Below are 23,734 nucleotides of genomic sequence, written 5' to 3' on the forward strand. Positions count from 1 at the left end.
TTCTTGGGAGGAGGAGTTAGTTGTGTCCGAGTACAGTGCAGGACTTCTGGACAGCAGGTGCAGCTGCTGTAAACCAACACGTGACAAATGGGAGTGAAAGGCTAAAGTGAGAGGCCCATCCTTTGCCTATTAAGCTCCTCACATCGCATGTCAGGATGTATTTCCCCACGGCAAGGCCAGAGAGCCCAGGTATGAAAAGAGCCAGATAGCTGGGATCAATAGCCACACAATGTTGCAGTGACAGCGAGGGGGGGGGGCTTCCTCGTGCGTATTGACTGTTGCAGAGGATTTCTGGAACAAAGCAGCTTAGAGAGGTCGTCTTCATTATCAAATTCGATTCATGCACGCTTTTCTCTCACCTTTGAATGGTGTGGGGGTCACGCTGATCTGAAATGGACCCCATGCTGAGGGATGGGGAGCTCAATTATCTCTGTGTGAGTCTGAGCAAAGAATCGAACTTTTTCCATGATGTAATGTAGCATTTTAATTACAGGCTATTCTGGTTATTTATATGACCAGTGTGCGTGAACTTGGTCAATGTCAGTCAAAGTCTGGACTGTGTCATAGCGTGATCCTAGCTGCTGACCCGCCGCCTGCTCTCCCACTCTCGTCTAAGGTCAAAGGCCAGCCGGCCTTATCGATTCCCCCCACGAAGGGGCGCGCTTTAGCCCGCTCTCCGGGCCCAACTGCTCCTGTACCACCTCGATTGTGTCCCACACGCCGATTGATCCGGTCGCTATCCGAGGGGACCCTCCATTCAGATCACTGACAACTACAAAGCTCCCCTCTTGACAGATCGTGTCAATATAAATTTCCACTATTGATAAGTCATTAAAAAAAGGCAGGACTTAAGGGGCCTTGCTTTTGAAAACATCTGTTAAACAGGCGACATCAACCCCCCCAAAAAAAAAGAAAACAAAGGAGTATGCTCTCTCCTCGTTCCCATCTGCGCACCATTAGACAAGTGTATTTAATTGAATTAATATTACTACATTCTAAAAAAGTACAATTATTACAACATAATAAAAATTTTGAAATAATATATTGTGAATGACAAAAGTTTTCCTCTTCATGAAGGATGAAATATGCGTTCACAAGTAGGCATCTGTGATGTCTTCACCTGTCCAGTGATGTGACTGGCCTTTTGTCTTTCATGCACTGTAATCCATGCATGTGTTAAGCGGATGTCCTAAGAGGAGGATCGCTGCTTTTGAGTGCTTTTACACCCTACAGGGGGCGGGGTAGCGTGGGGGATCACTGAAATCCACTAACTACTCATTTTCTCACCCTTTGGTCTTCAATGCAAGCTACTTATGCTCTGGTGATTACGTGTTGCACCAAATTACTAAAGGATGTTACATAGACGTAAAATAGTGATTCAAGCCAGTTTGCCATTTTGACATGTATAGCATAATTCATACTTTGCATTCAAGTGGTGTCATGTTCATAAAGCTCGTCAAACTGCAGTTGGGGACAGAAAAACTTCTTACCTGAAACGAACTGGAGAAAAAGAAGTGCAGTGACTTTTGGGACACCCCGAACGAGCCTCGGCTCATTAAAGCTCGGGAAAGCAAGTTTTATGAACTTGGCAAGAAAAGAGCCCCAAAACGAAAAGACTAATTAGCTCTTATTGTGGCTCCCACTTGCTCATGTGGGAACTTGCAGCATCTAGCCCATTAGGGAATTGAGAAGACACTTGATGGCGACGAGGTGAACTCGGCCAAGACCTTTGTGGCCTTCCCAGAGGGAAACGATGGCGGAGGGTTAGGGGGGGGGTGGCGGTGGCAACGACTCCAGTCAGTGCTGGTGGCTCTGGGATGGGGAGGGTCACACACAAGCTCGCTCTTTGTGTGCTTTTAATCCCCCCAGCCAACACAGCTTTGGCCAGGTTTCATCATGAAAGTGCCATGAAATAACTACTTTTTTTTTTTTTTCTCCTCTTGCACTAAATCTCCCCTAATCCTACGGGCTGCCGAGACAAAGGCCTCTGGGACCTAATCCCGGAGCTTTTAGTGGGCCTGAAGGGCTGGCCGACAGAGCCTCTTCTAAATGACTTATTTCTATCGGACACTAATATAGCTTGACAGCCAGGAACAGCGAAAGGAGGAAGACAAAAAGGCCAAGTGGGGGGCTAAGAAAAAAGTCTACAAACATTTTCACATATTTTCAAAGTCTGAGCTGTTGCTGATGAAAGTGGGTGGATGAAGTTCAAGAATTTGTCTTCACGCTCTAGTCTTTTTTTTTTTTTTTACTTTTAAAAATCTACTAAGCTTTGCTAGGCATTTTCTAAACAATAAAATAAACTATACATGCTATATGAATTCAAGAAATAAAAACTTGATTATTTATACATACAAAATTTGTTGATATACAATAAAATCAAGTCTTGATATATAAACACATATATTTTACATTCCTATATACTTCTACAGTATAATATAACATTATTCTACTACTTCTTACTACTATTTATACTTGCATTGTTTTTTCCCCTGATAGCACAAACCTGAAATACACAGCAAAATCATTTTTTGCATATTGATACAGAGGTGGTACGGTTGTATGTGATAACTTATTAGCCAGCTCCTTGCATGTATAACTAAAGAAGGTAGCAGAAATATTTGACTACCTAAGAAAGTGTCCTGTGGGTGCATGACAAACTGCAAAAATGCAAGCCTTTAACTTTTCAAAGTTTTCCAACACTTTAAAATACCAAAATACCCATATTAACCGATAACCACGACATTCATTATGATTATAAAGTGAAACGCCAATGTTTATAATGCAACTCTGAGCTCTCTGGGAACCTTCCTAATTGAGTTTGCTTTGAAGAAGTTCTCAACAGGTTTGAGTTGGGATTACCTTCACACAGTGACAGTTTACCCGAGGAAATATGTGTGTGTTAGCAAAACAAACCCCCCTGGGAAGAGAAGAGAAGAGAGGAGGTAAGGAGGGGATTTTGGCAGGGGCCGTCCGTCAAAGGCAGCACCATGATGGGAGAAGGAAAAAAAAAAGGGCTGAGGAGGAGGAGGCTGCTATTTTAATCTGGGCTGCCTCAGAGATTAGCCCACCACATTGTTTTAATTGTTTTAACGCCCGCTTGTAGGGGGATCCTTGGCATAAATCTCCCAAGTTCAATGGTTTGAAAAACTTGAGCCCGCTGCCACCCCACGCAACCCCCTCCTCATCCCACCTAATCCCAGCTAATACCTTTCTTTCTATTGGCTAATGGTTGAAGGGAGCCTGGCTAAATGCTTGTTAAATAGCGCAGGCCGACAATACTCGAAAGCAGCTGAGACCAACCGGGAGCTCCTGCACTGGGGATATACGCTTGGACCGCACCGAGAACTCCTAGAAAGACAGGATTACCATCGCAGGTAAACCACCTGTACACACGCACAATTTCCAAATTCAATCATTAAAAAATGTAATTGGCATATTTGCTCAACATGTATGTCATTGCATTTGATCAAAAGTTAAGTTGCGATACTCACTGCCATGAGTTCTTGGAGCGGGCCTGCCCAAAATTAGGCCTGTGTGTCAATTGTGGCTTTTTTTTTTGCCTGCTTTTTATTTCGAATGGCAGACTTCAAATTGTAATGCAATGATTTCTTTAATGTTTAATGAAAGTGTGCCACACTATTTTGTAATTTCTAATTGTCATTTAGTTTATCAAGTTAAATACTACATACTTTTTTATTTTTGTTTCTTTTTCAGATATCACACTATATACTAATAGCTTTTTGCTGTATCAAAAAAGATTTAGGCATGGTTTTCTATACATATCAGCATATTAAATTGGTTATAGCATGTTGCATAAACAGAATGTGGGCCTCTTTCTGACGTTTTTTTTTTCCTATACCTTGCCTAATATTGAACTTAATCTTGAGTTGTTGTTTTTTTAAATTCTTATTAAACTGATTTGATTAAAAAAATAAATAAATCATCTCGGGTTTGTGCAGCATGTTCCCCCTGCATGGCGTCAACGCAGCGATGCTGCTGGAGCTCCACCAGCAGATGACGCCACAGTACAGCAGCGTCTACCCCTTGGCTAGCCCCGCGGCGCGCACCCTGTCGGTGGCCGAGAGACTTGCAGGTACGTCACTCGACAACAACTGTTCAGACAGACTTAGTGGGTTTCATTGGTTTGTTTTTATACACGACTAAGGTGATGAACCTAGAAAATGCACACTCCAGCTGCATTGATGTTGATGAAGTTATTTCTGTATCTGGCACCAGAACTTATACTGGAGGCACGCTATGGGAACCAGCAGAAGCAGCGCCGCAGCCGCACGGCCTTCACCGTGTCCCAGCTGCGGGCTCTGGAGAAAGCTTTTGAGCAAAGCCAGTACCCTGATGTCAGCATGAGAGAGAGGCTGGCGGTTTGCATCAACTTGCCCGAGGCTCGCATTCAGGTCAGCTTCCAGACAACACTGCATGTATTTGTTTACTTATGCTATAATTGGTTTATCTCCAGACAGCATCCCATTTGAAGTTCTCCTGGCTTTTTCACAATACATAATATTGAACATTTATTTTTCTATTTACAATTTGCACCATCCACTTGAAACTTGGTAAAGCTGTTCTTTTGTAAACAACACCAACTTAGACTGGGAGGAATTTCCCACCCTCTTAAGTAATGCCAGAGATGTAATAGGTGTGTGTGTGTGTGTGTGTGTGTGTGTGTGTGGTTACACACACATGCGACACTCACCACTTCTCCTATGTTGAAAGTGATGCTGCTCTATTTTATGTCTCGACTGCTGACATAATGAACTGACACAGCGGAAAGCACCAAATCTTTTTGACCCCCAATGTTATGCTATGTGTTGAATTTAAGCGTTTGTATTTTCGTCCCATCCATTCAGGTTTGGTTTAAAAACAGGAGAGCAAAATATCGCAAAGGCCAAAGGTGCGTACCCTTCTTCAAAGACAAAAATACAGAGGCGGCATTACATGACAGCAAGCTGGGAGAGGAGGGGGACAGGCAAGACACGGACACATTACCTTCTGAGAGAAACAACGCGATCGGGCGATGTCTGCCACCCACTCCCGTGTTGGATAAAAAAAGCGATGTTTGCTCCGGGACAGACTGTCATCTCATCTCCAGGTACCCCGTGCGACTTCCCTCCCCTCCACTTTTTTCTTTCATCCCAGCCCAGAGTTACGGCCATCAAGCTTGCCAGCCACTTTTTGGGATGCTTTCCACAGATCTTGTTGCCCCTCCGGAGTTCTGGCCGTTTATACAACAGCAGAGCTCGGGCCTGGGGGCTCCTCCATCAAGCATGACTAAAAACTGCAGCCTCTCCTTTCAAACTGCTTGTTCCAATAAAGCTGTGCTATATTCGAACATCGACTTGTAACTGTCAATTTGGGTCCAACTACCAGTGTGCACTCTGGAGGCTGTGTGTGTGTGTGTGTGTGTGTGCATGCTATTGCGTATTTTCTCTTGACATTTTTTACCATACGGTTCGATGCTTGCATATGAGAAATCTATATTGACAATGTATCTAATTGCACTGCTCTTTAGCTGCAATAACAATGGTAACTTAAGACTGCTTACTTTAATGGATCACTGCAATATGAACTAAATAATGTGAAATAAAAGTATTTGTATGTAAAATCTCAGTGTCTATTGTTTTTTCAACGAACATTTATTTTTCCACATTAAAAGTCAACACTTTCCATATCTTCACTGTATGCTTATGTTAGTGAAAATGTGTTTTGTTTTTCTGGTTGTTTTTTTGCATGTCACACATGAACTATGAATAATTTGTTATGGTCATCAAGCCTATTAGTGACTTTTGTGGAGTTTTTGACATAATGGCAAATATACAGTACTAGTTTTAGGATCACGTCTAACATTTTCTTTACATCAGTGAACATTGTACAGTGGATAGAAAAAGTCTACACACCCTTTTTCAATTGCCAGTTTTTGTGATCTAATTCTGTAATATCAAAACATTGCGACTTATAACCTGTGCAACTCAAATTGAATATAAATAATTAGATAAAATTATACTGTTAAAGTATTGTACTTTTACGCCAATCGAAGAGCAAAGAGTGCGGAAGTTGCGCTCTTCCTTTTCCGTATTCCCGAAAAGGTTGCGGTGCTTTTTTTTTTTATTTTTACGTAGTAGTGGCGTGAGGCAGTGTGACGCTGTGTCAGGCAGGGTATCGGCAGTCGAGGGAGGCTTAAAGAGACATCATAGCAACTGGAGGACAAGAGGGGCGAAAAAAGAAACGATTCATACGAACGAAGAGCCATGACTTCGACTGCCCGTCGATAGCTTAAGTCTAAAGGTAATTCCACACGTTTTGCCGTGGGCGTAAAAGCTCCGTCCCAATTGTTGTTCCTCGAAGAAGAAAGCGCTTCGCTCGCTGTACATGAACGTTCTCGCTGTGCTTCGTGTGCTAGTTTGGCCAACCGCTAACGTTAGCATGGGAGCTAAAGAGGGACTGACTGCTGCTGTACACTCGCTTGTTCGGATTAAGGAGTTGCCCGGCAGTGGTCGGCGCAATACCAATGACTGCAATATGAATATGTGTCAGATTAAATGGTGATTGGTCTGACTTGCAGTAAAAGGCAGTCGATACAATCTAAAACAACATCAGAAGTGAGGGTGTTATTCATTTGTTATTAGTCGTATACGAAGCCGATTATCGTATCTTCGGAGCTGTCAGTCAATGAATAATTTGTGCGTTGTCCTCTTCTTACTTTTTACGCTCTGGTTCACATACCGTTAATTATTTGTATTTTCTTTTAAAGTATAAATACAAGTTGCTATTTTAGCGCCAGCTAACGTTAGCTGTTTTTTTATTAGGCGTAGGGCCAAGAGGAGCGGTGTTTTTTTTAGATGTGCTAACTAGGTTAGCATTTATCAAATGTGTAATATAGTAACAACCAGTGTACATCAGCTTTTAATTAAATAGTAGTTCTACGCGGTACTTGTATTGGTAAAAATATAAGACAACTTATTAATATACATCCAGTTTCTGAACGAATGAACGCTATTATGCTAAGTGGCTAAATAACGCCAGGATGTCTTGAGAGTATCTGGCCTTGTCTTCCCCAACTAGCATGTGTTAAACCACGATTATTTTGGAAGAAATGTATGCCTTCTTCTTATATTCTATGTCGACATTAACTCCGCCAAAAACAATATATTGTGGGTTCCATTTGAATTTATAGTCATCCGAGGTACTACATAAAAGTATCGTTGAATGACAGCTACTCGTAGCTAGTTAGCAAGCATTAACCAACTAGCAAAATGCACACATTTTACATCGCCATCAGAAGGAAATCTACCGATCGATGTGTGATTAATATTGTTTTGGGTTTTCGCTTTGTTTAGCGGATAAAATTCCCATCGAATTATTATTTTCTTTTTTCGTGTCGATGCAACTTAGCTACATTGAGAGAAGTGACGGTAAAGCCACTAGCCATGATTTACACCTGGTTGATTGGTGCCACCTCAAAACTTAGGCCGGATTGCTAAGGTAAGAAATGAATAGGTTGTGATAGCAAACAGTCGATTGAAAATAATCCACATATTCTGACAAAGAAACAGTGATTAAGATTATGCCAAGAGGTATGAGTGGATATCTGTGCGTTTTACCTCAATAACATCTCAAATGTCAACCTTGTCATACAAGCAATTCAGTATGAAACTTTATAAAACAAACAACATTTCACAATTGTGATGATTTAGCGTGGATGCTCTAATGGCACCCTGTTGTAATTTTTCCTCTGGTGACCAGGTCTACTCTCTTTTCATTTCCTACAGAATGAATCACCAAACGTCATACTGCAGACATTATTGCTGATCGGAAAGCCACTTGTTTTCATAGACTCTAGTTGAAAGCATTTACACCCCTAGAAAATCTGCTCAATGTGAAGAAAGTATAACTTGTTTTTCAACATGTCTGATTCTTTTACATGTCTGCTAGTCAGGGAACCCCTTCTCAGATTGGCCGACAAGCTTCAGTTAAAAATATCCACCAATCTGCTCATACAGGCCAAAATTCCAAAGAGTTCTCCAAGTCCACACGTCAAAATTACTGAGACGTTTCAAACTGCGCCACTTGTGTGAAGGGCAGTGTGGGCAGCAGAATAGGTCTTGTGGAATCAATTGAGGTTTCCTCAATTTATTTGCTATGTGGGCTTTTAAACGCCTTTGGATTAGTACAAATTTTTCTTTTTCACTTTTGGTCAATTTAGCATACTTGAGTCAATTTGTTCCAGGAACATGACTAAAGGACCTAACAGTTTTGTGTGGAAAATCTCAATATTGACTCATTTCTACATGTTTCTGTTTTGATTTGTGTTCTTGGCCATTTAGGAATGGACACTGTATCCAATATATATATTTCATATTGATCAATGTAAGTGCCTTTCCATTGATAAGCGTTGACCATTACTTGCTCCCAGCCTCTTAGCGCGTGCATACATAGTGTTCAGTCGAGCAGATTTGGATGCAGGATTTAGGTTACACTGTCAATTAAAATTGAAATGGTTCTGGTTATTGACAACTGTGCCAGGAATTGACTGAATTTTACACCACAAGCATGGTCAATTTTGACCATTTGAATTGAATTCATTTATCATCATTATGAATATGTGCTCATATGGATTATTTTACCTTTGACACATTTGAAGAATAAATCACTGGTTTGTATTATTGGCTCTTGGACGGATTCACGTTTTAAAAGCTAAAGTAATAATTGGGTTTGGACTAAAGTTTGTATAGGATGCCATTGTGATAAATGAAATGAAAATGTCCCCTAAAAATTTTTAGTAGCACAAAATGAATCTTGGCCATAATTAAACATGCCAGCTCATGATTAACTAAGTCTACCGTATTTTATTGACAGTCAGTGACTATCAAATCTGCCTGGCAGCCAGTTTGGATTGAATCCGGAATTAGAACTGTGGAACGATGACGTGCTAAATTCTGAACTCATTGTTTTCTTTTGATTCTTTTGCAGGGCACCAAGGTGACATAAAAGCAGTCGGTTACCTATTCATCTCGTGGCTGTTTGCTCTCGGGGTCGCTCTGTGCCGTGACCCAACAACATGGATAGCATCTGCTGTAACACTGAGGGCTGACCACAAGGAATGAGGAACCCCAAGGGATGTTCCCAAGCGGCCTCGTGGATGCACTAGCTGGCTTTTGGAGTGCTTTTTTATGATTTTGTACTGTATGTGTCTGTCTGTGGACACATTTTAGCGGCCGGCGCCTGCCTCTTCTCCTGTCGGGACCGTATTTGTGTTCGACTGGAGCTGGCGTGACTCGAGGAGACCAAACGGGAGCCCGCAACGTTAGCTATAGATTGGTTTATTTGCCGCCGCAGTTGTAACAGCAACACCTTTCCTCTGTCCTGTGAGAGTTGCCTCCCTCCCTCCCTCCCCCCTCTTCCTAAAGCTTCCTCTGCCATTGTTACTGGATCTCCTATGGTTTGCATGGCTGGAGAATAATCGTGGAGAGGCCAGGGTATCACAAGCTTATGGATTTTGACAAGAGAGGGGGCAAGGGAGAGACAGAGGAAGGGAAAAAAATGTCTAAGACGGCAGGAAGTAGGACTGGACATGGGGGCCGAAGTTCTGGGACCAATTCTGGAGTTCTTATGGTTGGCCCGAACTTCCGTGTTGGTAAAAAGATTGGCTGCGGGAACTTTGGAGAGCTGCGCCTGGGAAAAAATCTCTATACCAACGAATATGTGGCCATCAAATTGGTAAGCGCACACTCTCATTTAACATGTGGCGGGTTGTTCTCTGTTAATATTCAGCAAGCCTTATCAACAATGTTCGTTTTGTGATGAAACTGCCAGACCTCGTCAGGAAGCCAAGTCAACCGTCACGCTACAAACAACTTTTTTAAAACGAAACAAAATTTTTACCAAGGCATTGATGGTCATGTATTTGAGAAGATTTTATCCTTGCATTGTTATTGCTACTGCTAGCTTGTTGACTGCACACCAAATAATCAGGCATTCAAAGCAGATAAAAATCCTCAAGGTTTATTTTTTTCATTTATTTTTTTATATTATTTTTTTGTGGACATGTTTCATTTTTATATGCATGATAAAAGTTCTATAGAATCTTCACAAACAGGTATAGTACTTTGCAGAAGTTGTCTGTAATTATTTGAACTACTTTATAATCAGGTCTGAGCAGTTGCCAATACCAAAATGAAAGTTTATTTTTGTTCATAAATCTCAGTCAATGCAAATAATCACTTCTGCGATGTTGCTAGAAAATCCCATTATTGATGAGATATCTTTAGCGCTTCCCCGCGGGATACTAATTGGAGAACCACGCAGGTACCACGTTGGCAACCGCTTTATCGTCTCAGTAATTGGCTCACATTAGTGAGCTGATATCTTCAATGATTATACATTAATGAAGGCAACGGCAGAGTTTAACCAAAGTTAAGTAGTCATTACAGAAGATGTCGGAGTCTCGGCGTCATTTCCACCACAGTTCCAGCGGTCTGTGTGTGATTATTCTTACATTTGTATATCCCAGGGAGGTCATTATCTCTGAATGGGCATCCATTGAAGGCTTTGTCAACCACATAGAAGGCCGAGGTTAGAAAACGTCTGTAATTGCAGTTCTGTGAAATCTTACGTTGTGCTCACTGCCTCTACCCTTGCCTGTGAACCTTCCCATCTGTTGGGGTATTTTTATCCCAATGGTATCCAGCTATATCTGGCTATGGTATTAAGGCAATACTTTTGCTCCATGATTCTTGTGCCCGCTCTAACGTCTGTTCATAAACATTAAGGGGAAGCGGGCAGTGAAACGCACACATACATTTTCAGCATTCAACTAAGTGGAAAAACAACCAGTTGGGAAAGTTGAGATGAGTTGGTGCTGGGCTTCACATAAATGGGCCTCCTGCTCCTGAACAGTTGTCTTCACACATGTTGATGTCCATCCATGCTGCTGTAGGGGCTTTAAAGGTATTGCCCAACCATTGGGGCTTGCAAATAACTATATTTTTAGATAATCAACAGTTTCTTTACAGTACACAGAGTTGCTCCCTGTCAATGGCTGTGAATGAATTAAGAAACTTGTGCGTCCGTTAAGCTTTGCAATTAAATAAACGGTTCCTCGAGGCAGGGATAATTCCTCCAGCATTTTTCAAAATGAATTACTCGAGGACTGCTTTCAGCCTTAGTTAGTGTGCAATGTTCTCTTGAAGTTTGTGCCAGCAACTTGTCCGAATTCCTTCTATCAATCGCAGACCAAGACATGTAGGCGTGATATGGGTGATGTGCTATCTAAATTAGATGCCACACGTGTTTTTTAACTGGGAACAAGGAGCTTGTAAATTCTACGAAAAAAGTTTACCATTACTTTTGACAGGTGACAGTCAACTGCCTTTGCCTTTTACACATAACTCAGCCAAGGTAGGATATTTCCACCAATATGGACTCTTATTATACACAGTGACCTGTTGTCCGACAATCTGATCATTTGTCCCTGCACCTTGAGCAGCAAAACAGGAAAAAGAGGAACCAGCCCGTCTTAACCAGACAGTGTAAAAGGGCCTAGTGTTGAGCCGAGGACTGGCTTCCATTGTAACACACAGTTGAGTTGCCAGTGTAAACCTTGACCGGGCTTCCATTTCCGCCATTAACTGCGTAGGCAGGATAGCGATAGCTAGGCCAATGTATGGCAGGACATATCAACGCAACAAGGCATGCTAACATACAGTACTGAATACTTCTTTTCTGCTACAGAAACAGTTCTTATTCTATAGCCCAACTATTTTGGAAAATGATGTACTTTTTCTCCACTGTATGTACGCACCTAAGAGCAACAAGAATGACCTCTTTTAGCACATTATAGTGCGAAATGGAGCAAGGCCCGTGTTAATGTTGAAATGAAAAGCAAGAGACAAGTGGAAACTGCTGTGTTCTGAAAGGTTGTCTTTGTTAGCAGGCCCGGTTGACGCACAGAGAGAGGGTCAGTTTGTGCTTTGGCTGCTTGCTTTCTTACACTGACTGAGTGCCTGTGAGATGGTGACAGGACTGTCGCCATTTACGGATGAACATTGCAGGCTGTGCTCACAGGGAGATCCTAGTCTCTTAAAGAAAATGCCAATATATAATGTTCACTGCTATACTGTCCTGTAAAAGCCACTGCTAAACTATCCATACATAAATGAGCTTTGCTGTTGCTGTAAAAGACCATCTAATTGCCATTTTATTTTAATGTTTAAAGGGGAAGTCAACCCTCAAAATGTTTTTTACAAAAAAATACATTGTATGTGCATTTTGATTAATATTGCATTTGTGGAATGAACGAGTTCAGCAGCAAAATTCACCCGTTTTTATCCTTCATTTTGCCACTTGCTGTCAACTTAAAATGACATCACTGTTACCTGGTCTCGGGTCACAACCAATCACAGCTGAGCTTTGAAAATCTGATTAGCCATGATTGGTCGTCTGAAACATGGCAACGGTGATGTCATTTTCAGTCGACAGCAAGTGTTAAAATGGCCGCCTCCTGAGATGGATTAAAAACGGGTGGATTTTGTCAGTTTAATTAATATTCCACCAACAAAACATTCAAAAGTTTTTGAATTTCCCTTTAAAGTGTTATATGTGATGTTTTCACCAAATTGAGCTTATGTCACACTAGCTCAAAGGCTGTAAAGCAGTGCTTTTTCAGAAGTGACTCTTGTTAATTATTTCCTGATTCTGAGGTAGATTGAGGCGTTTTATCCAACTCTTCTGTCTCCCTCCCACTGCAGCATAATAAACAGCTCTTGTTTCAGTCGAGCTCAGCAGCTTACATCAGCCTGCCATGAGGCAGTTGTCGCACAACAGTATAGGCATAAAAGCTCTATCAGCACAATTTAAAGTGACATTTTGACAATTTAAGGTCTTCCCTACTTTGCTTTACCTCTTGAGAGCACCCCGGCATGGTTGAATGAATAAATACTGTCATGTCTTCAGTCAACTAGCTAATATGCGAATGAACCAGTAGCTAGCATTATCACATAGACATGTTTTTTTGATTCTGATTTACATCTGGATAGAAATCTTAGTGACGCTACCAACTTTAGCGGACCGTTCTCTTGTCAGGAAAAACATGCCCTACAGGATCAAAATGCACACATGCATTATTTGGACGTCTTCATTTGTTTGACCCTTTCAGTCACTTGATCATTCAAGCTTCTGATTGAAGCTTTGTTGACATTTGAGATGGTTCTCTACAGTTGAGTCACATTGCAAAATGCATATTGTGAAATGCTTTATCGGGAGTCATGGAAAGGTCGCTCTATTCTGGGGCTTCTGCATAATGTTGTCTCCGTTGCGTACGTGTCACACCTTGGCATACGTTGACACTCTTTGAAAGTCACACTGGCTTCTTTTGATGATCAATTGCTAAGATCTAATGCTGCAGTATTAACTAGACCTGGGATAGTCTTGCCGTGAGATGGGACGCTGGCCATGTGTCCTATGACCACACTCTGAGTGGCCCTTTTGATTTAAAAAGAAAAAAAAGTTTGTCTGAATTTTTGGTGGTTTCCGATAAACAAAATAAAACCCAATACATCAATTGGAGTTAGAAAGGTCATTTCTGGTCTTTCTCTGCTATCTGATATCAGATTTAGCCCAGCTGACATGGTATGAAGAGTTGGTTAATCCTCTGAAGATGAAGTTGATTTTCTGTCCACGCAAGTTCATGTGAAACTACCGTGGTGACTCGCCTAAAAGCGCTGCATAATCTCTGATGACATAATCATGTATTTGTACGAGCTTCAAGCGTTCACTTGAAATGGTGTTATCAAACACATCATCCCAGAGCTGTCACCCGTATTCATCCTTTTAGAGCAATATTTGTTGCCATGACTATTAACATTTAATGACATTTTTAAGATAGTCTTCAATCATTTTATATTCTGCCTTTTCTGGTCTTTTATATTCAGCAGTAGAATAAGAAATTTCTCCCAGCGGACTCGCAAAAACTGCTGATCTCATCTCTAAAATGGGCATCGATGTCATCTATTGGTGATTGTATTTCAGAGTTTGGAATTGACAGTGGCGCACGATCAGACGCTCCCCCACCCATGCCGATTGAAAAACAGAACGGAATGAATGGCAGAGATGAAATATGAACAGCAGCCCAACAGTGGCTGCTGTTGCTATTTTCTGCAGTTCTGTTGCTGCACTTTTTGATCTGACTTGGCTCCTAATCAAAGACTGTTGCAGGAGGAGTGGCATGCACGTTTTTAGACATCTGTGGTTTGCTTCTTAGCTACTTCCTTGAATGTGCCTGTGATCCATCAGGTGATGTTGGTGCTTCACTGGAAGTCTCCACACGGCCAAATGTCTTTTAAAGGGACGGTGAGGAACAGCTGAGGTGGAGAGGTTCCTGCAGCAGTAGCAGCAGGTCAGACAGGGAAGGGCCCTTCTGGCCTGTTGGTCAGCTGCCCTCGACACAAGCCAGTATTGTGTCATGTATAGGCTTTGTTCAAGGAGGGATTCCATCAAATCACTCATTTAGAAAGCAACTAAATGATGACGATGACTTGATTCAGACGTCAATGTACTGTACATTTTATATGTCATAGCAGTCCCTAGACTGTGATTATAAAAAAATGTAAAGGGTCCAGTTGGGCTCTGTGAAAGATTAGGATGACATCATGAACAGAGCAATCTGGACGCTTTGTTTCTGACATCATTACCACATAATTTCAGTGTTTGGATTGAATCAAGTCATAAATCACAGATCCCTAGTGAGCAACACATTTCTGAGGTCATAGTGTTGTGGCATCCAGTCACATTGATTTTGTCTTATTCTGCTCATTAATCCTGTGGGGGGGGGGGGGGATATGATATGATGTAGGGCTGCGTAATTATGGAAAAAATAATTTGATTGATATTAAAGTCATGATTAATAAAAATTATTATTCGTTGATGTCTAAACTTAGGATTTGTTCAACTATCAGCTATTTGCGGGCGATATTGACCCGGCTGGCTTGTTCATATAAAATATATATACACATGCCCATTGAAATGCATTGGGAGGTATTTTTTTAAGATTCAAGATTCAAGAGTTTTTTATTCGCTTTTAATATGTAATTATTATTTTTTTTTGCCTGAAGGGATTGATTTTACATTAAAAAATAAATATTGCATACCTCCACATTTAAGTTGATATCTTGTCACAAAAGTTTTTGAGAAGCATCAGGATTATTTGTATAGCCCTAAATCACAAACAGTCTCAAAGGGCTTACATGATAACCAAGTTCCAGTTGGCTTCAAATCACTTCACTAAAATCAAACTGTTTCCGAGCATGGCCCGCATTTCATTTCCTCTCATCCTGTGAGCAGATCACAGAAATGATATTTACAAGCGGAAAAAAAAAAAAACATCCTTGTCAAATGCGACGTTGTTACATCAGACATTCGCAGCTTGGCTGTGGTCATTTACACAGCCATAGCTTAGTCCATCTGCTGGAAATAGAGATGACTCTTAAGTAGGCTCCATAAAGCTGCCATAAGCCTCTGTTTCCCATTGTAAGCTGTTTTAAATGCTTCTACAGTGTAGTGCCATCTGCTTTCACCCATCATTTATATATTTGTTGTTCATGTTCATTGCTGCTGGTGCCCATGGAGGTGATGGTGGGGCGGGCGGGCGGGCGGGGTGTGTGTGAGTAGCGTGTGTGTGTGTGTGTTTTCACACTCGCCGAGCAGTTACTTGTGTTGCCTCTCAGGCTGGTCACATGTCTTCATCCCACAGGCTTGCACTCTTCTTTCTCTATTACCCGCCCTGCCCTGTCTGTTGTCCCTTTTGGGACTCTTATGTGTGGCCTCTGGATATTGTTACCATGATGTGGGAGCAATTGTGTCTTTGAGATCATTTCAATTCTATTTTTTAATATTTCACATTGAAATGCGTATTTCTGCGACGGAATATAAATTGGGAATGCATTTTGTATTGGCAGGAAGAAACACTGCCTTGAGCAGAACTTACTTGGTATGCAGATCAGTGTTTACAAGGCAGTAAAAGAGATTTCAGTCCTAATTTGATTAGGGCATCAATGACTTAAGAGGACTTAAAAACTTTCAGTTTTCCTTCAACTTCTTTTAAAACAGAAATGCACGTTTTGGCTCACGTTCGGCGTAAATGCCCTTGTCTTCTCGCCTGGTGCGGTTAATCAGATTACATTTTGTAAATCTGGAGTGAACTCAAAGCAATGGGTTGCTTTTTGATGAAGCCTTGACGAAAGCCCGCACTTGAGCCTCTCGCAATGAACAATGACAACTTAAAACTCAAGTTATTTTTAGCGATTAGAACTTGTAAAACGCTTTTGGTGAAGTTGCGCTTGTCAATCACATGGCTTGCACGGTGGTGCCAATTTCCCCCTTTCACAATTGCTTGAATTCAAGATGATAGCCTATGCCATGTTTTATTCACAATATTTCTTTTTTTTCCCCTCCCTCTTACAGGAGCCTATAAAATCCAGGGCGCCACAGCTCCATTTGGAATATAGATTTTACAAACAGTTGGGAAATTCAGGTAAGAAAACCAACTAGCGTTTGTCTACTCAGCGTATGTTTTTGTTTTGTTTTTACAAGCTGGCCACACAGCACAGCGTCGGTCGCTTTTTGGGCTGGTATTTATTGCCGTGTCAATTCCTTGATCCTGACGCTGGAGCTCAACTCCTGAAAGGGGTTGGTGCACAAGGGCAGTCCTTGACTATTTATAGATGGCCCTCCCTCTACGAGCCGTGTGGGCCATTATGGTTTGTTTACTCAGATAATTTCCTCAGTCGGGATGTTCCTGATTGCGTCGCCGCCATACATTGCAAAGGAAACGCTCAATTATGCCATGCTAATAATTCCCATCCCTTTCCTTGGCTTTATTGATTTACTAATATCGTCATTGATTATGTTAAGCTTACATGACCATATCGCACAGACACATTTTTTTCTCTGCGTCGATTAGTTGTAGTATTTTGTGCAAGAAATTGACAATATGCCAAATATATGAAGATAAAACAGACCGGTTGCCTTTAAGCTTCTCCCCAATTAGCAGTATCAGGTTAAAAGCGGCAAATTGCATTCTTGTGTAACTTTCATTTGGTCAGTCTTGTCTCCGCTGGAACAAGACAGGCCATTGATCTTATTTCAGTTGAGGGAGGACATCTCCTGAGCATTTGGCCTAATGGAAGTCACTTATCTTTATCCTCCGTCCGTACACTAAATGTTTAATATGCATTCCCTGCCTGCAACTCTTGGCTCATCTTTTCCCAATCCCTCTCTGCCCTCCAACTCTGACATTTGACTGTAGAGCAACATTGTTTTCAGTTGCCATGATGCAACTTGATAAGACCCGCCATATATACACAATAGGTTGAATTGTCTCCAATGATGGCAGTAGGGGCAGAGCACCACTGACCATTGCTTTGGCACCAAACAACTCCAATTTGTATTAGCGCATTTTACTTTTAAAATACAAAGTGCGTATCATGGAAAAAATCGTACTGATGTTTGTTTTACCCTTCATGAAATCTTGATAAGGCAGTGAGACTTTTTCCTTCTAACTTTTATGATGCATGCATTTTGAAAAGACTGCTTGTGTACATAGCACTTCTTTTCTTTCCACTTCCAACTTTTGACAGTATTTCCGTACTGTACTGAATAACATTCAGCCGAACTTCAGTGTTTGTTGGAAATGATCGTTAGTTGTATTTCACAACACATCCGTGTTGGTGAATCATTGACGCAATATCTCATGGTGTGTGGCTTTTAATGCCGTGGTGACCCACATTACTGTGGGCCTTGACTTGCTTTTGTTTTGACTCGTTTTAATAAGCCATCTTCTGTAGTAGTATTTTCTACAAAATGGGGTGCGGTGGTTTCAAGTAGCAAATGTCTCAGTGCCCCAGATAGCGAGCGATACGCTTACTCTTTGCCTTTATTTACACTTGAGAGAAGTCAAACACTGACACACCTGTAGAAGGAAACAAGTTTTGTTTATTATTGAAGCTTTCATTTGCTTGTCTGCAAAGGTATTTTGCATGTTTACCAAATTGAAATTCATGGGGTGAAAAATCAAGTGGGACATTTTGTTTTATGTTTTGATTTTGGAAAAAGTTTTTCATTTAAATGATATGTGCCTCTTCCCACAGAGGGAATTCCACAGGTGTACTACTTTGGTCCTTGCGGGAAATACAACGCCATGGTGTTGGAGCTGCTCGGGCCCAGTCTAGAGGACCTGTTCGATCTTTGTGACCGCACTTTCTCCCTCAAGACCGTCCTGATGATAGCCATACAGCTGGTAAGGTTGACATTTATGTGACATGAACATATTGGAGCACGCATCGGTTAATTGTATTCATCCATAGAACATCCATTTATTGGCATCTTCAGTTTTATCCCAGTAGATTTTCGCAGTGATTCTCAAACAGTGAGTTCTTAAGGTGTGCAGCAGGAAAATGATTACATTTCCCTTAATTGGCTGAAAACAACAATTCGTGTAAATTTGTTCCACTGTCTATGCCAGCGACTTATAGTGACAGACAAAATAAACAAATGCGTCTTTATTAGATGGCAAAATGCGTATGATTGACGTGTACCCAATTTTTCTGTCACATCTTTATTTAGTGGTGTGCCGTGAGATTTCTCGAGCTTCAAATATGTGTCTTGGCTCCGTAAAGGTTGAGAATCACTGGACTAATGTATGCATGATACTGTTCAGGCATACACACATCCTGTTCATGAGATTTTAAAGGGGAAGTTACTGTCAACTAAAAAATGACATCACTGTGCCTAAGACTGAATTTCTAAAACACATTTATAACCACTTGCGCTTCTCATCTAGATAACCCGGATGGAGTATGTCCACACAAAAAGTCTGATATACCGAGATGTGAAGCCAGAAAACTTCTTAGTTGGGCGACCAGGAAGCAAAAGACAGCACACCATTCACATCATCGATTTTGGTCTGGCCAAAGAGTACATAGACCCCGAGACCAAAAAACACATCCCGTACCGGGAGCACAAGAGTCTGACTGGAACGGCGCGCTATATGAGCATCAACACACATCTGGGAAAAGGTCAGTGACAAATAACATTGTGATTCTCCTCTTGTTCATGAAACCATCAACGGTGAAATTACCGTGGCTGAATGAAAACATCTTGCACCTTCTTGTCATTTCCAGAGCAAAGTAGGCGGGATGATTTGGAGGCCTTGGGTCACATGTTTATGTACTTCCTTCGAGGCAGCCTCCCTTGGCAAGGCTTAAAGGTATAGTATTGCATTGTTTGCTATACAGCGAGTGTTGTCAAGCTGTCTTTCGCTTTGATTTGACCATTTCCTGCTCCTCTCGGAGAAGACTTGAATTTTCAATCTCTAGACAACCTTGGTAAAACAATTCCATCCTCTCTCACAGGAGACATTTCAAGGTCCATCCTGTTGTTGTATTTTTAGAGTCTGAAACCTAAGCCAGGACATCAAAGTTTCAATTTCAGCCTCAAGTCTCACTTGCATGGATTTTTTATTTTTTTTTTGCCTTGAATTGTGAAAATAACTTTGGAGGAAATGGGTGCGTGTTGTAGGCCAGTTCCTTTTTGAGCAGATGACAAAAATAATCTACTCAGATACTGTTGTTGTCCAATGATGGCTTTGTCACTAGGTACGATCCAGGCTGCCTCTCTTGCGAATAATAAGAGCAGAGTGAGACATCTGAGCATTTGTTATGTGGGAGGAAGCCTGTTGTTGATGAATATGAGGGATGGACCACTGTGGGGGAGGTTGCATGGCTCAGCCCGGGCCAACTTTTCATCGATATGTAACATGGCAGAAAGCATCAAATGCGGTCATCGTGACCACTTCTGGAAGTGACAGCATCTGCAAACTCAATGATGCATCTTTTCTCTTTCCTTTTTAGGCGGAAACTTTGAAGGAGAGGTATCAAAAAATTGGGGACACCAAACGAGCAACCCCGATAGAAGTACTTTGTGAAACCTTCCCAGGTCGCTGCAACTAGAGTAGATTGGCATCATTGAAGCGTTCCTTTCTTTGGATCCTAACGCATCTTTTGATACAGAAGAGATGGCCACCTACCTGCGATATGTGAGGAGGCTGGACTTCTTTGAGAAGCCCGACTACGACTACTTGCGGAAGCTCTTCACTGATCTGTTTGACAGAAACGGCTACGTCTTTGACTATGAATATGACTGGGTTGGCAAATCCCTGGTGAGTGCCCTCTAGTGTGCAAGTTGTGCATTACACTGGGCTGCATTTTGTTCGAATAGTCCAACTAACTACAGTTCATTCAGAAATGATATACGATAGGTTATATATTTGTCTTACTTGCGCCACCGCTCAAGCTCCGTCAGGTTGTATTTTTAATTTTTTTTATTGGACTCTTTTTGTGTTTGTTGCAGCCCACACCGATCGGCCCTATCCCTAGCGATGCTCCCCTGCAGCCCAGCAGCAGGGACAAAGCACAACAGCAGACCAAAAACCAGGTGAGGTCACGAGGAATCGTTGCATAAACAACACACACGCACGCTTGCCAATCCGCCAGCCGACTGACCGACCAACCGACCCAGTCATTCAAGTTCCTCTGCCTGATTGTTCTTGCTGTATCCAACTGTAAGCAACTTCCTTGAGAAAATGGCTGCCATTCATTTCCACCTGTTCACCACACATTAATGCATAAGTGACTCATTTGTCCTGCCAGACAATATACATTTACAGTCATGAGTTGAATTTTGCTGCATTCGCTGTCAACCAAATTACTGTTTGTGTGTTGACTATATTTTTATTTTATTTGATAAGCTTTGGTCATTGCATGCATGAGTTGAAAATGCAGCCTGCATTGTTCATACCAGTGATGACAATAGGGTTTGAGCAACTCTTTCCTTTCATTTTACCAGCCTTATCCAAGCCTTGCCTTTTATTTTTAGCCTGGGTAAAAAGATGAATCATTTGGAATGAACACACTTCTGATCGGCACAAATATGTAATTATACGTCATGAGAGCGTTTCATTGTTTCCATATGGGCCAGAAAGGGCGTGACACTTAGGATCTTACGCTTGACTCGGTAGCGTCAATTGCATCTTTTTCATTTTGACCTCACGCCCCCATCTCGTTGCCCGTAGCTGTAAACTGCAACATCCATAATAGGCGATGGGGAAGTACGACAAAATTTCAATTCTCTGCAAATTGACAGCACAATCTCATCGTACATAAGTTTGATCAAGGCTGTTTTTCTTTGACTCCCGCATGACTTTGTAAGTGTGTCGATCTGTGCTTCATATGAATTTTGCTTCCCTCTTCTCCTCTATTTAACATAGTAAGTCTTAACAAGCCTGCTTCTGCTTGGGAGATGTCTTCTGTAATTGTTTTGTTTCTTTTTGTTTTTCTTTTTCTTTTGTTTTTACTCACCTACCCCACCTCTTCCTTGTCCCCCCCCCCCTCTCTCCCTCACAACTCACCCCCAAATCCCACCACATGGGATCCCCTCACCTCCTTGCCCTCCCCCTCCCTCCCCTTTCACCACCACCACCACCACCTGCGTCTTCAACCTTTTTTGCTATTGCATCAAGTCGCCTGAGCCAAAAGGAAGTGAGTCTCAGCCCACCCCTGTGACCAATAAGGAGACTTTGGGGTCACACCTCACAGCTGAGCGGCTGGGGGGCTCTGTCCAGGTACTGCTGCTGCTTGGATGGCAAGTGCATGAAGCTGTATGGTTATGCGTGTGCTCTCTCTCGCTCTCTCTCATCCCTCACGCACTTCACGCTACCTGTGCCTGTGCTTTGTCCAACCCTCTGCCGTGTGCGTACATTCAACTGTCTGATTCCCCCGTGTGTTTGTTGTTTTGCTCTCCCAGCAGCAATTGCTTCATCTGCTAATTGCCTGTGACGTGAGAGGGAGTGGTGGGGGGGGGGGGGGGGCTGACTGTACAGCGATGACATCTAGCAGCAACTATCATGACATGATGATTCCTTTCGCTAAATGCCGGTGCTTTCCAAATAAATCGATTATGTTCCACTCATAACAATTCAAATTTCCATCGCCATTTGCTCCCAAGTAGGTATTTGGCAGCGCTCCTGAAATCAGAAGCCTTCATTGTTAATGCTGCAACTCAATGACGCCACCCAGTGTTGAGCCGATAGTACGGCAGCATGTAAGCTATTATGAAGTTGCTTTAGTTGGAGCACTCCCAAGTTACTGCGCAAAACGATCCGCTCAAAGATGGCTGGCAATCACATATAGTACGAGTTGCGGTTCTTTGCATTGTCACCCTCCAACCCATGGGTGCGAGTGGGTTTTTAGTTTTCTGCTCTCTTTGTTTGGTCATGCAGGTGATGAGCTCAACAAATGGCGAGCTGAACACTGATGATCCCACAGCTGGACACTCAAACGCTCCCATCACTGCTCCCACCGAGGTTGAAGTGGCCGACGAAACCAAGTACGAGGCCCAACGTATACTTTCTCACTGTTGTACATACAAGAATGTTGTTTTGAACACCAAGGCCTTGTCTGTTCATGCTCAGGTGCTGTTGTTTCTTCAAAAGGAGAAAGAGGAAAGCTCTCCAGAGGCACAAGTGAACCAAGCGATTGGAGAGAACTTGAAACCTTGTTGTCACTGTCAAGTTTTAAATGGAAGCAACTACACAGACCCTCGCCCCCCTCCCTGTCCTTTTCTCTACCCAGCTTCCCCTCACCTCTTTACCCCCCCCCTCCCCTTCCTCACTTGACTTCCCTTCACCTCCCCCTCCCCACTTCCCTTCCGCCATCCCTGCTTCTATCTTTCTCGTTCTCAGTGCTCCCTGGCTGCTGATGTGTTAAAGGAACGTTGCGGTCGTACCGACTCCCAACAGACTCTGATTCCTTAATCGGCAGAAAAAAACTCAGAGGGAGGGAGGGAGGGGGGGAAGAGAGGCTTGAGAAAAAAACGTTTTAAAAAGCTGTAACAATGAAACTGTGGCGTGAATATGAAAAAAGATACTGTTTGAAACAGTTGTTGTATTCTAGATTCCATAAAGAAGGTTTGTTGTTCCAACAGTGAGCTGTTGATCAGGGGGAACCATCAGAATTCTGCTCCTCAACAAATTGTTTATTGCTTTCCTTTTCTTCCTTTGGTGTGTGTTTTGGGATCAAAGTTGAGAGGAAAGGTGAAAATACGATCATATTAAATCCAAGCGACACGGCAAGCTTTTCATCTATAACAGAATTTGGAGCATTTTTATGTATTTTTTTCTTTTTTGTAATTGAATCCTCAGTTTTTGAAGTCAAATCCCTGCTTTGAAGACTTATTTTTATGTTGTAGTGTTCTGGAGTTCCATTTTTCCCTTCCTCTGGCTTTCTTTTTGTCTGTCAACGTGGACTTTGTAGCACAGTCACTGGCCTCAGGTACTGTGGAAGATTGAGAGAAACCGATATTAAGCTCTCTTACTATTATTGCACTTTTGGGAAAAAAAAAACAGAAAACAATTACAGTGGAAACTTTAGGTTTGGAATTAACAATTACGAAAAACAAAACTTAATAAAGACTGATCTAGGAAGAGTCCTTCACGACGCTTATATCTGAGTTATGGCAAAAGATGTTGATTTACATGGGGGAAGATGTCTTTCAACTTTTATTTCTTACATCAGAATAATTTACCAGGAAATCATAGTTTGTGCCTTTCTAAGTAAAATGTTTAAAGCTCAACGAGTGTCCCGCCATGACGTTTTATCTAATCTCTCCC

At 42.0% G+C, this 23,734-nt stretch overlaps 2 protein-coding genes across 5 annotated transcripts; both read left to right on the top strand.

Annotated features, from left to right (window-relative positions):
- The first annotated feature begins 121 nt into the window (after positions 1–121).
- dmbx2 (diencephalon/mesencephalon homeobox 2) lies at positions 122–5,623 on the top strand. Its single transcript, XM_049722344.1, has 4 exons — positions 122–3,377; positions 3,963–4,096; positions 4,240–4,415; positions 4,869–5,623. The coding sequence occupies exons 1-4, from the start codon at positions 3,229–3,231 to the stop codon at positions 5,361–5,363; spliced, it is 954 nt and encodes a 317-aa protein (XP_049578301.1). The 5' UTR covers positions 122–3,228; the 3' UTR covers positions 5,364–5,623.
- Positions 5,624–6,132: 509 nt separating this feature from the next.
- Positions 6,133–23,697, top strand: csnk1g2b (casein kinase 1, gamma 2b). Of its 4 annotated transcripts, none has more exons than XM_049719381.2 (12): positions 6,133–6,303; positions 8,989–9,735; positions 16,474–16,543; positions 18,159–18,307; positions 18,851–19,085; positions 19,191–19,276; positions 19,920–20,004; positions 20,079–20,227; positions 20,419–20,502; positions 21,587–21,688; positions 22,346–22,452; positions 22,538–23,697. In XM_049719381.2, the coding sequence occupies exons 2-12, from the start codon at positions 9,508–9,510 to the stop codon at positions 22,590–22,592; spliced, it is 1,350 nt and encodes a 449-aa protein (XP_049575338.1). In that variant the 5' UTR covers positions 6,133–6,303; positions 8,989–9,507; the 3' UTR covers positions 22,593–23,697. The 4 variants fall into 4 exon arrangements, with proteins under 4 accessions (XP_049575338.1, XP_049575346.1, XP_049575358.1 ...); XM_049719389.2 differs by having other exon boundaries at positions 20,082–20,227; XM_049719401.1 differs by lacking the exon at positions 21,587–21,688 and having other exon boundaries at positions 6,135–6,303.
- Positions 23,698–23,734: the final 37 nt, after the last annotated feature.

The sequence above is a fragment of the Syngnathus scovelli genome, chromosome 10, assembly GCF_024217435.2.
Source record: "Syngnathus scovelli strain Florida chromosome 10, RoL_Ssco_1.2, whole genome shotgun sequence".
Lineage (NCBI taxonomy): Eukaryota > Metazoa > Chordata > Actinopteri > Syngnathiformes > Syngnathidae > Syngnathus > Syngnathus scovelli.